We start from the raw sequence: 15,474 nt of genomic DNA, 5'->3' as shown, positions 1-15,474 counted from the left end.
CAGACAGTGTGGTGAAGAATGTGCAACAGAGCCTCTTCAACCTCAGGAGGCTTTAGAAATTTGGTTTGTCACCTAAAACACTCACAATTCTTTACAGATGCACAATTGAAAGCATCCTGTCGGGCTGTATCACCGCCTGCTACGGCAACTGCACCGCCCGCAACCACAAAGCTCTCCAGAGGGTGGTGGGGTCTGCCCAACATATTACAGGGGGCAAACTACCTGCCCTCCAGGACAACTATAGCACCTGTTGTCACAGGAAGGCCAAAAAGATCATCAAGGACATCAACCACCCGAGCTACTGCCTGTTCACCCCGCTATCATCCAGAAAGCGAGGTCAGTACAGGTGCATCAACGCTGGGACCGAGAGGCCATCTGACTGTTAAACAACCATCACTATCACATTAGAGGCTGCTGCCTATAAGCATAGACTAGGAATCACTGGCCAATTTAAGGAATGTTTACATATCTGGCATTACTCATCGCATATGTATATACTGTATTCTATACTATTCTACGGTATCTTAGTCACTTAATGTTTACATATCTGGCATTACTCATCTCATATGTATATACAGCTGGAAGATGACATACACCTTAGCCAAGTACATTTAAACTAATTTTTTACAATTCCTGCCATTTAATCCTAGTAAAAATTCCCCATCTTAGGTCAGTTAGGATCACCACTTCGTTTAAAAAATGTGAAATGCCAGAATAATAGTAGAGAGAATGATCTATTTCAGATTGTATTTCATCATCATCACATTCCCAGTGGGTCAGAAGTTTACATACAGCCAATTAGTATTTGGTAGCATTACCTTAAAAACATTTAAATTGGGTCAATCTTTACGGGTAGCCTTCCCCAAGCTTCCCACAATAAGTTTGGTGAAGTTTGGCCCATTCCTCCTGACAGAGCTGGTGTAACTGAGTCAGGTTAATAGGCCTCCTTGCTCACACACACTTTTGCAGGTCCGCCCACAACTTTTCTATGGGATTGAGGTCAGGGCTTTGTGATGGCCACTCCAATACCTTAACTTTATTGTTCTTAAGCCATTTTTCCACAACTTTGGAAGTTTGCTTGGGGTCATTGTCCATTTGGAAGACCCATTTGCCTTGAGATGTTGCTTCAGTATATCCACGTAATTTTCCTCCCTCATGACGCCATCTATTTTGTCCATCTATTTTGTGAAGTGCACCAGTCAATCCTGCAGCAAACCACCCCTCAACATGATGCTGCCACCCCTGTGCATCACATTTGGGATGGTGTTCTTTGGCTTGCAAGCCTCCCCCATTTTCCTCAAAACATAGCGATGGTCATTATGGTCAAACCGTTCTATTTTTGTTTCATGACCTTTGTCCCCATGTGTAGTTGCAAACCGTAATCTGGCAATTTTTATGGCTGGATTGGAGCAGTGTCTTCTTCCTTGCTGAGCGGCCTTTCAGGTTATGTCGATATAGGACTCGTTTTACTGTGGATATAGATATTTTTGTACCGGTTTTCTCCAGCATCTTCACAAGGTCCTTTGCTGTTCTGGGATTGATTTGCACTTTTCGCACCAAAGTACGTTCATCTCTAGGAGACAAAACGCGTCTCCGTCCTGAGCGGTATGACGACTACGTGGTCCCACGGTGTTTATATTTGCGTACTATTTTTGTACAGATGAACGTGGTACCTTCAGGCATTTGGAAATTGCTCCTAAGGATGAACCAGACTTGTGGAGGTCTACAATTATTGGCTGATTTCTTTTGATTTTCCCATGTCAAGCAAAGAGGCACTGAGTTTGAAGGTAGGCCCTGATATACATCTACAGGTACACCTCCAATTGACTCAAATCATGTCAATTAGCCTATCAGAAGCTTTTAAAGCCATAACATAATTTTCTGGGATTTTCCAAGCTGTTTAAAGGCACGGTCAACTTAGTATGTAAACTTCTGACCCAAAAGAATTGTGATACAGTGAATTACAAGTGAAATAATTTGACTGTAAACAATTGTTGGAAAACTGACTTGTGTCATGCACAAAGTAGATGTCCTAACCGACTTGCCAAAACTATAGTTCGTTAACAAGACATTTGTGGAGTGGTTGAAAAACGAGTTTTAATGACTCCAACCTAAGTGTATGTAAACTTCCGACTTCAACTGTACTGTTTCTATACTATTCTACTACATCTTAGCCCGTTCCGCTCTGACATCGCTCGTCCATATCTATATAGTCTTAAGTCATTCCTACTTGGATTTGTGTGTATTAGGTATATCTTGTGTAATTTGTTAGATATGACTTATTAGATATTACTGCACTGTCGTAGCTAGAAGCACAAGCATTTCGCTACACCCGCAATAACATCTGCAAATCACGTGTGTGTGACCAATACAATTTGATTAGATTTTTTTTTACTGAGTAAGTGCAGGAACTCAACCCAGCTGTTTTATTCTGTGTGGTATTTGTGTACCACTTCCATTTCCATGCCGTTCACTCCAGTTCAGAGACAATGAACAGGATCCAGGTGTGGTGTTTGTGTGTGTGTGTATGTGTATGTGTAAGGGCTGTGGGTGTTTTAGTAAGCTACCTGTCAGGTCCACTCTGGTGTGGTCTAACAGGCCGGTTTTACAGCAGTCTGGGGACTAGAGAGCCCTCAGGTCACCGATGAATAATAACTGCTCCAGACATCCTTTATCAACGGCAGGGGAGGGTAGGGGAGAAATGATTGGAGCCCAGGACCTATTTTAATCACCTTTGGCCTCAGGCTACACACCTACGCAATGAATCTCTCCACTTTGATGTACCTGGATCACAGGGCAAGGCGTCTCCTCAATACTACAGACCCAGGCCAAGGCAAAATACCCACACTGGATGTTCGATTTGGTTTGATTGTCTTCTGATGATACCGCTATTGTCTGTCTTTATAATGACATGCCACATTACTTAACCTTACTCGTTCATAGTCTATACTTTAGATCGCTTGTCTTCCATAGACCACTCTGATGACATTAGGAAATAACTTTATGTTTGTGCGGTTTTTCTTTGCATACTTGTCTGATTTTCTGCAACCATTTAGAGACTATTTGCAGGCACATAGATGATTTTAAAACAATTAATATATGTTAGTAATACATGCCTCCAATGACCTCTGTCTTGTTCATCTAAACCAGATGCCGGATTTGAAACAAAAATGGTGTACTGTATTTCTCTGAGTAAATAACAGACGGTCGCTCGTTTGCCTGACTTTTACCAGATGTCAATAGTTGCAGCTGGTTCTTTGAAGATTCTCAGGAAAGGGAATATCTTTGAAACACTCTTAAGTTCATCTCCCATGTTCTGAATAGCATAATTCAGAACAGTGTGTGAAATACAGTTTTACCAGCGCCTAGAAGCTGTGTGAAAAACCTAATCTCCACTTAGCGCACATTAGCTAACTGGTCCACTCATGGTCATTGAGAAAGGGCTTAAGCCACTGTGTTATCCATCTGTTCAGAGGACAGGTAAGGCAACATGTGCCAACCTCCTCACGTGTATGTCCATTAAATACAAACACAACACTGCATTCAAATAAATTACACTTATCAATCCAGTCATTTTTTGATATGCTGTATGTACCCTTCCTGCAGCCCCGTCTCTAGTTTTTGGGACTTTAAACCAATTCCACGCTTTTCGCTGCTAGTAAAATGTTATCAGCATATCAAAATGCAGAGTAAACATTTGAAAAGCCCCCCTGTGCACCTTTTGCAAATGGCTTTGGTCAAAATACACCTGTATATAAAAACACAGGTCCAGAACTTGCTTTTACACAGTAACTGTGTAAATGATGTATGAAATCCGATTATGAATCCACTTATTTTCCCGCAAGTACACTGTTGTACACAATTTTCTTATTTTCTATGCAATTATGCTAAATAGTCTCTGTGGAGCAACACCAGATGTTACTTAATTAACCTTTACGTGAAGATACCGTTCCATTTCAATGTTTTTCACCTTCAGGAGCTCGAAATGGGAGAAACAGGAAAATAACAACAAAAACCATTTTGGGTTGGACACCGATGAATGCTGTAGAGTTAGCTATGGGGGAAAACACTCCTCTAAGGGCTTACTGCTAACATAGGTTATGTGCCCATGCAGTATAATACTACCATCTACTATATTAATAGGTATACCAGGAATAATGCATTATCAGAGCATACTTTGCCCCCCCCTGACACTCACTATCAATTCCATTAAAGCCGGATGTGGACTGGCCGGCAGGCGGCAGCTGTTACAGAGATTTGTGGTAGAGCCGGTAAATCTTTTATGAAGCAAAGACCTGGAAAACTCACAAAACCACTAAGGATTTTCAGATGTAGATTATCAGATCATACGCAATACCCATAGAGGGTGTGTGGGAACACAATTCAGGAAGTCATATATAGGAGGCAAACTAGTTATACCCTTTTCATACTACTGAGACTAGCCGAGCCAAGATTAGCCGAGCTGTACTGCGCTGGGTTGGTTATGAATCCACCATAGTTGCTGGAACGGTGCTGAAAAGGATAACATGAAAGGACCTAACCCATGTTATTGGGGACACAGCAAGAAAAGGAATTGGTTTTCAGAATGTTCATATTTCTTAACAAACTAGCTTTTCCGGATATGGCCACACTAAACTCTGGATATGTTCTTTGTTGTGTGAATTCCCACAATGCCTTCAGTATTTGTTTAAGTTGGCCACATATGTTTTGCATTTCAAGTCATGAAACCCTGCTTTCTCACACCCACGCTCCAGTGTCTACACACAACAGAGGATACTGTGGGCGATCTCGGTGCCAAGCCTGTATTCCACGGTATCACCATTGCGGTGGACAACAATATGCTAATGAGATGTGTTAGGTACCCACCTCCACCTGCCCCTGCAGCAGCTCTTCCTGTTCCTGGCCGACGCTTACATCCAGCGCCACGGCAACCGAGGCAAAGGGACGGCTGGCCATCTGCTGTCGCTCCCGCATGAGCTGCTGTAGACAAAAATGAGAAAGGGAATGAGAGAGAGGGGGAGTGAGAGAGAGCGAGAGAAGAGGACCAGAGGAGAAGAACAGCGGGGGGGGGGGGGGGCAGAGGGGAAGAGAGGAGGGAGGAAAACTTAATTAATGAGGAAGTGGCAGATGAACAAAGCTTGTTTGAGTCAGACGCTGAGCGGCTTTTTATCAGCGTATGCTCCAAACACCCCGAAGAAAACAAACACAAACAGAGACAGAGTGGGAACAATAGTGGGGACACACAAGAGCTGAGCAGGGCCTGGCTTGATAGGGACCACACAGACACACAGGAGCCAAGCAGGACCTGGCTGGAAAGGGACCACACAGACATACAGGAGCCAAGCAGGACCTGGCTGGAAAGGGACCACACAGACACACAGGAGCCAAGCAGGACCTGGCTGGAAAGGGACCACACAGACACACAGGAGCCATGCAGGGCTTGGCTTGATAGGGACCACACAGACACACGGGAGCCAAGCAGGACCTGGCTGGATAGGGACCACACAGACACACAGAAGCCAAGCAGGACCTGGCTGGAAAGGGACCACATAGACACACATGAGCCAAGCAGGGTCTGGCTGGATAGGGACCACACAGACACACAGGAGCCAAGCAGGGCCTGGCTGGATAGGGACCACACAGACACACAGGAGCCAAGCAAGGCCTGGCTGGATAGGGACCACACAGACACACAGGAGCCAAGCAGTACCTGGCTGGAAAGGGACCACACAGACACACAGGAGCCAAGCAGTACCTGGCTGGATAGGGACCACACAGACACACAGGAGCCAAGCAGTAACTGGCTGGATAGGGACCACACAGACACACAGGAGCCAAGCAGGGCCTGGCTGGATAGGGACCACACAGACACACAGGAGCCAAGCAGTACCTGGCTGGATAGGGACCACACAGACACACAGGAGCCAAGCAGGGCCTGGCTGGATAGGGACCACACAGACACACAGGAGCCAAGCAGTACCTGGCTGGATAGGGACCACACAGACACACAGGAGCCAAGCAGGGCCTGGCTGGATAGGGACCACACAGACACACAGGAGCCAAGCAGTACCTGGCTGGATAGGGACCACACAGACACACAGGAGCCAAGCAGGGCCTGGCTGGATAGGGACCACACAGACACACAGGAGCCAAGCAGGGCCTGGCTGGATAGGGACCACACAGACACACAGGAGCCAAGCAGGGCCTGGCTGGATAGGGACCACACAGACACACAGGAGCCAAGCAGGGCCTGGCTGGATAGGGACCACACAGACACACAGGAGCCAAGCAGGGCCTGGCTGGATAGGGACCACACAGACACACAGGAGCCAAGCAGTAACTGGCTGGATAGGGACCACACAGACACACAGGAGCCAAGCAGGGCCTGGCTGGATAGGGACCACACAGACACACAGGAGCCAAGCAGGGCCTGGCTGGATAGGGACCACACAGACACACAGGAGCCAAGCAGGGCCTGGCTGGATAGGGACCACACAGACACACAGGAGCCAAGCAGTACCTGGCTGGATAGGGACCACACAGACACACAGGAGCCAAGCAGGGCCTGGCTGGATAGGGACCACACAGACACACAGGAGCCAAGCAGGGCCTGGCTGGATAGGGACCACACAGACACACAGGAGCCAAGCAGTAACTGGCTGGATAGGGACCACACAGACACACAGGAGCCAAGCAGGGCCTGGCTGGATAGGGACCACACAGACACACAGGAGCCAAGCAGGGCCTGGCTGGATAGGGACCACACAGACACACAGGAGCCAAGCAGGGCCTGGCTGGATAGGGACCACACAGACACACAGGAGCCAAGCAGGGCCTGGCTGGATAGGGACCACACAGACACACAGGAGCCAAGCAGGGCCTGGCTGGATAGGGACCACACAGACACACAGGAGCCAAGCAGTAACTGGCTGGATAGGGACCACACAGACACACAGGAGCCAAGCAGGGCCTGGCTGGATAGGGACCACACAGACACACAGGAGCCAAGCAGGGCCTGGCTGGATAGGGACCACACAGACACACAGGAGCCAAGCAGTACCTGGCTGGATAGGGACCACACAGACACACAGGAGCCAAGCAGGGCCTGGCTGGATAGGGACCACACAGACACACAGGAGCCAAGCAGTACCTGGCTGGATAGGGACCACACAGACACACAGGAGCCAAGCAGGACCTGGCTGGATAGGGACCACACAGACACACAGGAGCCAAGCAGTACCTGGCTGGATAGGGACCACACAGACACACAGGAGCCAAGCAGTACCTGGCTGGATAGGGACCACACAGACACACAGGAGCCAAGCAGGGCCTGGCTGGATAGGGACCACACAGACACACAGGAGCCAAGCAGTACCTGGCTGGATAGGGACCACACAGACACACAGGAGCCAAGCAGGACCTGGCTGGATAGGGACCACACAGACACACAGGAGCCAAGCAGTACCTGGCTGGATAGGGACCACACAGACACACAGGAGCCAAGCAGTACCTGGCTGGATAGGGACCACACAGACACACAGGAGCCAAGCAGGGCCTGGCTGGATAGGGACCACACAGACACACAGGAGCCAAGCAGGGCCTGGCTGGATAGGGACCACACAGACACACAGGAGCCAAGCAGGGCCTGGCTGGATAGGGACCACACAGACACACAGGAGCCAAGCAGGGCCTGGCTGGATAGGGACCACACAGACACACAGGAGCCAAGCAGGGCCTGGCTGGATAGGGACCACACAGACACACAGGAGCCAAGCAGTAACTGGCTGGATAGGGACCACACAGACACACAGGAGCCAAGCAGTACCTGGCTGGATAGGGACCACACAGACACACAGGAGCCAAGCTAATTGACCGAAGTTGGTTCAAGTATTTGAATTACATTTCTGTTTTTTTTTCTGTGAGCTAAATAACACGGACATCGCAGTCTCTCTAGAGATGAATTAGATCCAGCCTGAACTGTGCGATGAAGTAGGGAGTTGTATTTTCCAACAAGCCAATATTCTATATAGTTTTTAGCATAAAACGTGGTAATTAACTACAATGACCATAATCCATTGCACATCTACTTGTTGGGTCTGTGTTTCTTTTACGCCTGCTACGGAAGAGAGAAGAATGTGCGATCGTGAGGTGATATGGAGAGCAGCTGTTGCTTCGCGAGGTACCTCTACCTGAAAATACATGATCTAAGTGACTGATAGTTGGTATTCAGCCATCATAAAAGTATGCATTATTTATGTTGAAAAACTACAAAATAGTGATTTTGTCAGCAACATAAGCAGCAGCTTTATAAAGATGAGATGATGACTTGGAATTAAATAATAAAGTCATCAAATAAAACAAAATGTCATATACACAACAACTGAAATATTGTATTAAAGTAATGTGAATAAATGATGGTTAATAAGTGATAAGCAGCAATGGGCAGTCACTACCATCATGGGACTTTTATTCATTGTTTTATTCTGCATTCAACCCACATAATGCATAGTATATTTAATGTTAAGATTATTTTTTTATTTTTTTTATTGAAAAACGTGATTATATTTTAATAATCGAACCGACCTCAAAAAGCACTGATCGCTCAGAACCAGCACACTCACACCTCCCTCTCATGTATATGACAGTACACACACACAAATGTACCGACACATACACCCACACACCCACACGTTTTCGGCTTCAATAAAGTAGGCTAATGTTATTGGGCTATTGTTTCTAGTGTTCCTTGTGTTTTAGCTTGGGGGTAATCACCTGTTCTATGTAAAGCACACTTGTTTTAGAGCGCTTATGCATAATGTTGGTCTTACATCATCAATGTTTTCCTCATTGAGTTTCAGTAGAACGTCCTGCTAGAGACATATCCTACTGGGCAATTGTAATGGGGTATACTGTATATCAACTATACAAAAGCTGTTGCAATGACGAAGGAATACCACTTGGATCAGACTTAGACCTTGACAACGCTATCTTAACCAGAGGTGCATAGTTTTTCACTATGCCATAGATGGCATATCTGTGCCAGGTAGTACATGTGTGTTAAATGTTTTGCCATAGGCTGGAGTCTGTTTGTATAACCAGTCAACAAGTCTTTTGTCCAAAGAGTAGGAGTTATGTTTGCATGTTTAAGTTAGTATAACCCTTGATCCTTGACCCTGACATGTGGTGGGTGTCTGTGTGCTAACTTGACTATCACAGGATCCATGTCTGACATTTATTCGGCATTCCTAGTTAACGCTACCTACCACATAGTACCAGTGTCTGCAGGCAAGTAACAGAACACTACAGCTCACTCAAGCGCTATGGCATTGTAGCGATGTGTAACCTGTCCATTTCTGTTAGTCTGCCTGGAACACTAACCTGTCCTGCATTGTCATGGCTGTGTCTGTTAGCATGGCTGCTAGCTTGATGCCACTAGCACAGCACTGGGGTGTATGTGGTTAAAGGGAGCAGAGCAGTGTGTCTCTGTCTGTTAGCGTTAGCTTCTTCTCACTATCCTCTAACCTGTCCCTACCGCAGGGTTGGCGTGAGAGACAGTAAGCTGGTCAGGGTGAGCTAGGTCGGGAAGTAGAGGCTTGATTAATCGGTCTGGACAGTCAGAGAGGTGATCATAAAAGGGAAGGCGGGAGGGCTGGGGCTGTGAGTCCAGTGGATACTGTGCCCTGGTAGAGCATGTGTATTTTATGTCCCCTGACAAGTCCTTCACAAGTCAAGAAGTACAAGGTGGTATCTATATCGGCTGCCGGTAAATGACCCATAAAACGCCTAATTAATTTCAGAATGCTGTAAACAACGACAGGCAGATATGAGAGGGGATGAGAGGTGAGGGGCAGAGGAGAGGAACTGACACTTTGGACCAATAAGAGCAAACCTGTTTTTCCTGTGTGCACAGACAATAACAAACATCATTGAAGTGCCTGCAATAGGACATTTTGAGGGTTGTTTAGCAGACTGACAATGGGGCTCCAAGTAGTGCTCAATGATTTAAATGGAGTGAAATGGCAGCTGGCCAAAGCGTGAGTAGACTAGGTCTACTAAATTCATACTCTGATATCCACTAAACTTCTATAACCTATAACCCTACCCTTCAGAGGGGCACTGAGCTGCAATCAGTGGGAACAAAAAATAAAAATAATAATCATCTGTGCTTTGGCTACAGAAGTTGACCCATTTTCAGAATCAGAAAAATGGAATATGACAAAGTAATGATTTTGGGGGTATAGAGAGGCTTTGACAGGAGATTGGCTTTTGTCCAGCAAACCACTATTCTTGAGAGCATGCATGTATGCACTCACGCACACACACACACACACAAAGACTGCTGATGTAGTAGAAATGCCAAGCTCATTGAGAAGACATTTCTCATGCTATATTGCTGCAGTGAGAGCCAGTAGATATATGGCTGGAAGAGGATGGACCTGCGGTCCTGCCAATCTGCATCCTAACTGGATTACTTAATCAATGACAGCCTCCTCTGGGCTTACCCTGATTCATGTCTTAATCAGTGATTAGAGGAGAACTGCAAACAAGACCTGTCCAACTCTTAATGAGACTCCCTGTGTTCATCAATACAGCCCTGGCGAAGAGGAAAGTGACATTTGGGTTGAGGATAATACTACAACCATCTAATGTTTGATTCAATCTCATCAGACTGGTTCTATGGAAACAAAGATAAAGATCTGAGTGTTTAAACTGAAGTTTTACGCGTCCACCAAGCAGCTATGAGTATGATTATCTGATTCTCTAATAGAGGTGTGCTAGAATGGAAAAAGATGTTCCCCTTTCCTGCTACCTTCTCACCGTAACAGCAGATCTAGGGAAGTCTCTTTAAAGACTTTGTCCAAGTGCACACGCCTCATTATGTTGCCCTTGACGACCGCCAGGAGACAACACGTTGGACATTGCTGGAGCTCTACACTGACGCAGACACAATTGATATCCTTTCAATTAATCATTCATTATCTCCTTATTAAACCCCCGTCGTCTGGCTGACGCTCGGCTTGGGATGAGAGGAGCGATAGGATAGGCGGCGGTTATTGGCATGAAATATTTAAACAGGCCTTCTATTGGAGTGAAAGAGAGGGGTCCCCTGAGATGGGCTGTGATTTGACAACAATACAGCACTATTAAACCAGACCCGTTGAGTCCTAAACTCCCTGCATCCCACACCTCCGCTGTATGCCGCTGGGCATAATATCGAGAGGCGATAACAAATATAATTTCCGCCGTATTTGCAAAGTTTCCAAGCACATTTGTCTACTTGTTGAAAGAGGGTGAGAAATCTCATCTGTGCAAACAAAGGCACATATATACCTACAATATGAAACCCCATAGTTGGCTTCGTGTTCTTAGAAGAGTCACTTTTGGCAAATAAATGGGTTTAAACTTTGAAAAAGTGGCTTTTGGACAAATGTTTTGAAATGAAAAGCAAATTGACTGACAAGTGGAACAGTCTCCATAACAATGACCATCATAGCCAGTCAACGGTAGCAGTGACAGTGTGTTGTACAATTGAAAAGAACACCTTTGGGATTGTTTAATCCTGCAACAGACATTCGAGAAACGATGCAGCCTGGACTGGAAGGGCAGAATGTAAGCAAAGTGAATAGGAGCAGGTTCCACAGGGCAGTTGCTTCACTATAACGAGTGAGAAACCTCTGGTAGTCAACTACAGCAGTACGCTGAGCACAGTCAATGCAACACATTTACCTTCCCAGAGACCTTGCCAAATCATTCCTCCTTCAGTGTGTGTAATAATGTGAGGGAGACAGAGAAAGCTCTTCTACTGTTGTGTTTAATGCAACTGGACAGAGTATACCAGAGCACACACTGATCCACTTTCACTCAGTCATGTAACGACCTGCTAATTGGATAAAATCTTTTTCCTGCTAAAGTCCTGTCACATACTTATTTCTGCCCTTTAAGATATGAACAAGAGGCAGTATAAAAAATAGAAATGGATCCTCTGTCCTTTTCCTCACTTCTCTCCACCCCCTGCCCTCACTCACAGCTAAAACCCTACCATCTGAAATGACTTATCCTGAGGACGATTCCTTAGCACAGACAGCATTAAATATTCCCTCAGACAGATGATCACACCTACTGCATTCCCACAAAGGTGTGTGTGTGTGTGTGTGTGTGTGTGTGTGTGTGTGTGTGTGTGTGTGTGTGTGTGTGTGTGTGTGTGTGTGTGTGTGTGTGTGTGTGTGTGTGTGTGTGTGTCAGAGCTAGGTGGTTATCAATAAAGAGGACCTACAGCAGGGTTCCCCAACTGGCGGCTGGTGGTTTTAATACCACTTTTAACACAAACATTTTTTGTGTTGGACATAAAATACTGCAAAAAAGACCAGCGAAATCAGCTCCAAGTGATTTACATTACCACGCATAATAGAGACAAATCAGCCCACAGCTGAAACTAGTTGATGAACCCTGACCTACAGCATCCCTTGAGGGCAGGCTAGTGCAGCGGTCCTTAGTGCCACCTCCAGACCCAAGAGACAGGCCTGTCAGATGCCACCATCAACAACCCACATAACAGCTTTGGAGAACTGAGCCAATGCCAAACACCCCCTTATACACACACACACCCCAGTGCTCTCGGGGGAGACTGAGACAGATGGGATGCTAATGCTAATGGGACACATGGCTAAATGGACTAAATGGGCATTATAAACACTGTTCCCCTGGAAACCAGTGGAAGCCACCAGCGGCTCCCTACACAGCCCTACTCTCCAACTAACAAAATAGCAGATTAATGCCCATCAATTTCCAAATGTGCCACAGAAGCAAGCATAATTGTCAGACGTGACCTTACTGTGACTGTGGCGCAATTTTCCTTCCAGCTGGTTGGCTGGCTGGGTTCATCGGCCAATTACAGCCCGCAGATGCCCTCGTTAAATTACCTCATTTTAATTAAATTAACCGTGTCAGGTAAAGTCACCTGACATGTAAATTAAGTGTCAAGGGTCATCTCTTTCTGTGGGCGACAATGGCTTGGACTAGGTTTCTATTTCATGCTCGATCACACAATGGTAATGCAGGGAAATGTTTAATTACCACTCTTCTTCCTCTTATGTTGCTGTCTCTCAGACCCCGTTGCTCTTACTCTGGTGATGTGGATGGTAACCTTGAACCATTGTCCAAATGCTGTATGTTGTCATCTGCACATCTCATGCTGGAGGCTTGCTATTTAAATGATCTTTAAAAATAAGGTAGTACCCCTCGTGTTTTTTTTTACCAACGCCGTCCCTTCTTTTCTCCAGTACACAACCCTATTACCACAACCTGGGATGATGTCTATGGCTGAACCTAAGCCGGCCTAGAGCTGGAGGCCATGGACTGATCCAATTACAGAAGGCCCAGATCCAACAGCACATCAATGGGCAGAGAGCCTGTGAAATACAGTATGACTCAGCAGATTTAGCAACAGCCCCCAGCTTCATCTCAACATATCTTTAACAAGGAGCCCACCCAATCAATCCCCAATCAATAGCTATCTGGGGCCAATGCAGAAAGAGAAAGGCCTGGCCCAGCGATATCCTCATCCAGGGAGCTGGGAGGTTGCATAGAGTTAATAAAGAGAGCTGCTGTGTAAGTGCTGGATTAGATCATCCTGTTTCTGTTGGTGTGCCAGGGAATTAAAAAGAAGGGAAAAAAACAGAACATCCTTTGCTGCACAATTATAAACCTCCGGGGGTTGGCAGGGTAGGGGTCGATAATGTTAGAATAAACAAATATTCTGAAGTGAGGCCTTGAGTGGTCGGTGCACCCAATTAAACTTTGATCAGATTGAAGGGAGCCAACTGTCTCGGAAGTAAGCAAGCCAATACTGCTCTATTACACTACAAGACAGTGAAAGACTGACGCACATCTTCCTATGGTTTTAGTTTACATTAGTTTACTTATTTGCACAGATAAAAAGGGGAGCCAGTACAATGTCTCTACAGCTCTATCATAGTCATCGAGATCTGCCAACGTTCCCCGACAGTCACTCTCTAAGTCTGTGCGAATGCTAATGAAAACTTTCTTTCCTCACTTCAATATTCATCGGAGGCTGTGTATACTCCTAGCACTGTAGACGCATAACACTAGTGTTTGTGTTTTCTAGAGGGGACATATCTCTTTGTACTCTGTGCTCAGTGCACCGTGTGCTAGGTTTCTTTCCCTCCCTTTTCCCCCCTGTGAAACGAGATCAGGCAGGCAATTTCTCTGGCTCTCTCGATCATTATGCCATGAACAATTCATCTATTTTCCTCTACATGCTTCTCTTACTGTTAAAGTAGGGATTAGTTCAGAGATGGAGGGGAGGTCCTTTGCCCCCCCCCCCCCCCCGAGGTAAGAATGATGTGAAATCATAATACTTTACTTGAGTTCCACATGTCCTTCTGGAGAAAGAGAAACTTAAACGTATTATTAGTCTCAAGCCTTTACATTTAATTAAGAGTACAGGCAGCATTTGAAAACAATACCCAGCAGGGGAAGCGTTGGCATCCCAGCTGATAAGTATCAGTAACGTTCTTATCCTCAGGGCATTGCTCATGAAATCGCTGATTCACTTCGCCGAGCAAAACAATGGACTGTGAAAAAAACGATATAGAAAACACTTCCACCACTTCCGCCTGCTCGTCTAGGCAAGAGGATGAGTGGAAGGCTCCCAGAATATCTTTGTTGTTAAGTAGATTTTACACAGCGGTATTGTGAAAAATGACTTAGGACAATGTGTTGGAATAATGTTGTGTTTGGAGGCTATGGCTCGGCTGGTGAAACACGGCAGACGATTCTAGCTGCACAGAGTGTTCCAATGAACCAGATATCCATACTCATAGACCTAAAAGAAAATTCACAAATACAGCATTGTGCTCTGTCGCTCTGGGTATACGTACAAACCAGAAATAAACATAGATGGAGAGATAGAAAGAGACAGAGCAATAGCGAGAGACATAGTAGAGCAAGAAAGAGAGAGAGATGGCGAGAGAGAGACAGAGAGAATACCAATTCATCTGCAGAAAAAGCGGGGTCTGTTTATTCCTCCGTAGCCACAGTGAGCAGCCAGACAACATCCCAACACAACATCCCAGCGTGACTCCAGACCCATGGAGAGAGACACAGAGAAGGAGCAGGTGCTCACTTGTACATTGATGCTGGCTCTGGTAGACCCGTAGCACAGGGACTCTTGCAGTACACATGTAAGTTACTGTACCGTATGCCATATGGGACCAAAGAGGTCAGACTCTGGGTCAGACATAGCACTGACCACAGATAGACAGATATACAGTGAGAGAAGAAGAAGAAGAAGAAGGCGAAGTTGACATGGTCTAAAATGGAAAACAGATTCAGCTGAAACATACTCAGCCATAGTACTGTTTTCACTACCATAAGAAGCTGCTTCTAATGCACATATCTTGAGTGCATTACAGAATTGCTATGATTGTGTAACATCTCTCCATAAGTCCCACT

The 15,474-nt window shown here is 45.9% G+C and overlaps 1 protein-coding gene across 2 annotated transcripts in view; it reads right to left on the bottom strand.

Moving 5' to 3' along the window:
- The window catches only part of LOC109899770 (attractin-like protein 1), a 338,304-nt gene that overhangs the window by 71,900 nt on the left and 250,930 nt on the right, over positions 1-15,474 (bottom strand). For both annotated transcript variants that reach the window (XM_020495283.2, XM_031835623.1), the window contains one exon: positions 4,867-4,980. In XM_020495283.2, the coding sequence (XP_020350872.1) occupies positions 4,867-4,980 (114 nt within the window). The remainder of the gene's footprint in view (positions 1-4,866; positions 4,981-15,474) is intronic.

Source organism: Oncorhynchus kisutch, linkage group LG11, assembly GCF_002021735.2.
Source record: "Oncorhynchus kisutch isolate 150728-3 linkage group LG11, Okis_V2, whole genome shotgun sequence".
NCBI lineage: Eukaryota > Metazoa > Chordata > Actinopteri > Salmoniformes > Salmonidae > Oncorhynchus > Oncorhynchus kisutch.
The sequence above is the reverse complement of the archived record's forward strand: the minus strand, read 5'-3'. Positions and strand labels throughout refer to the sequence as shown.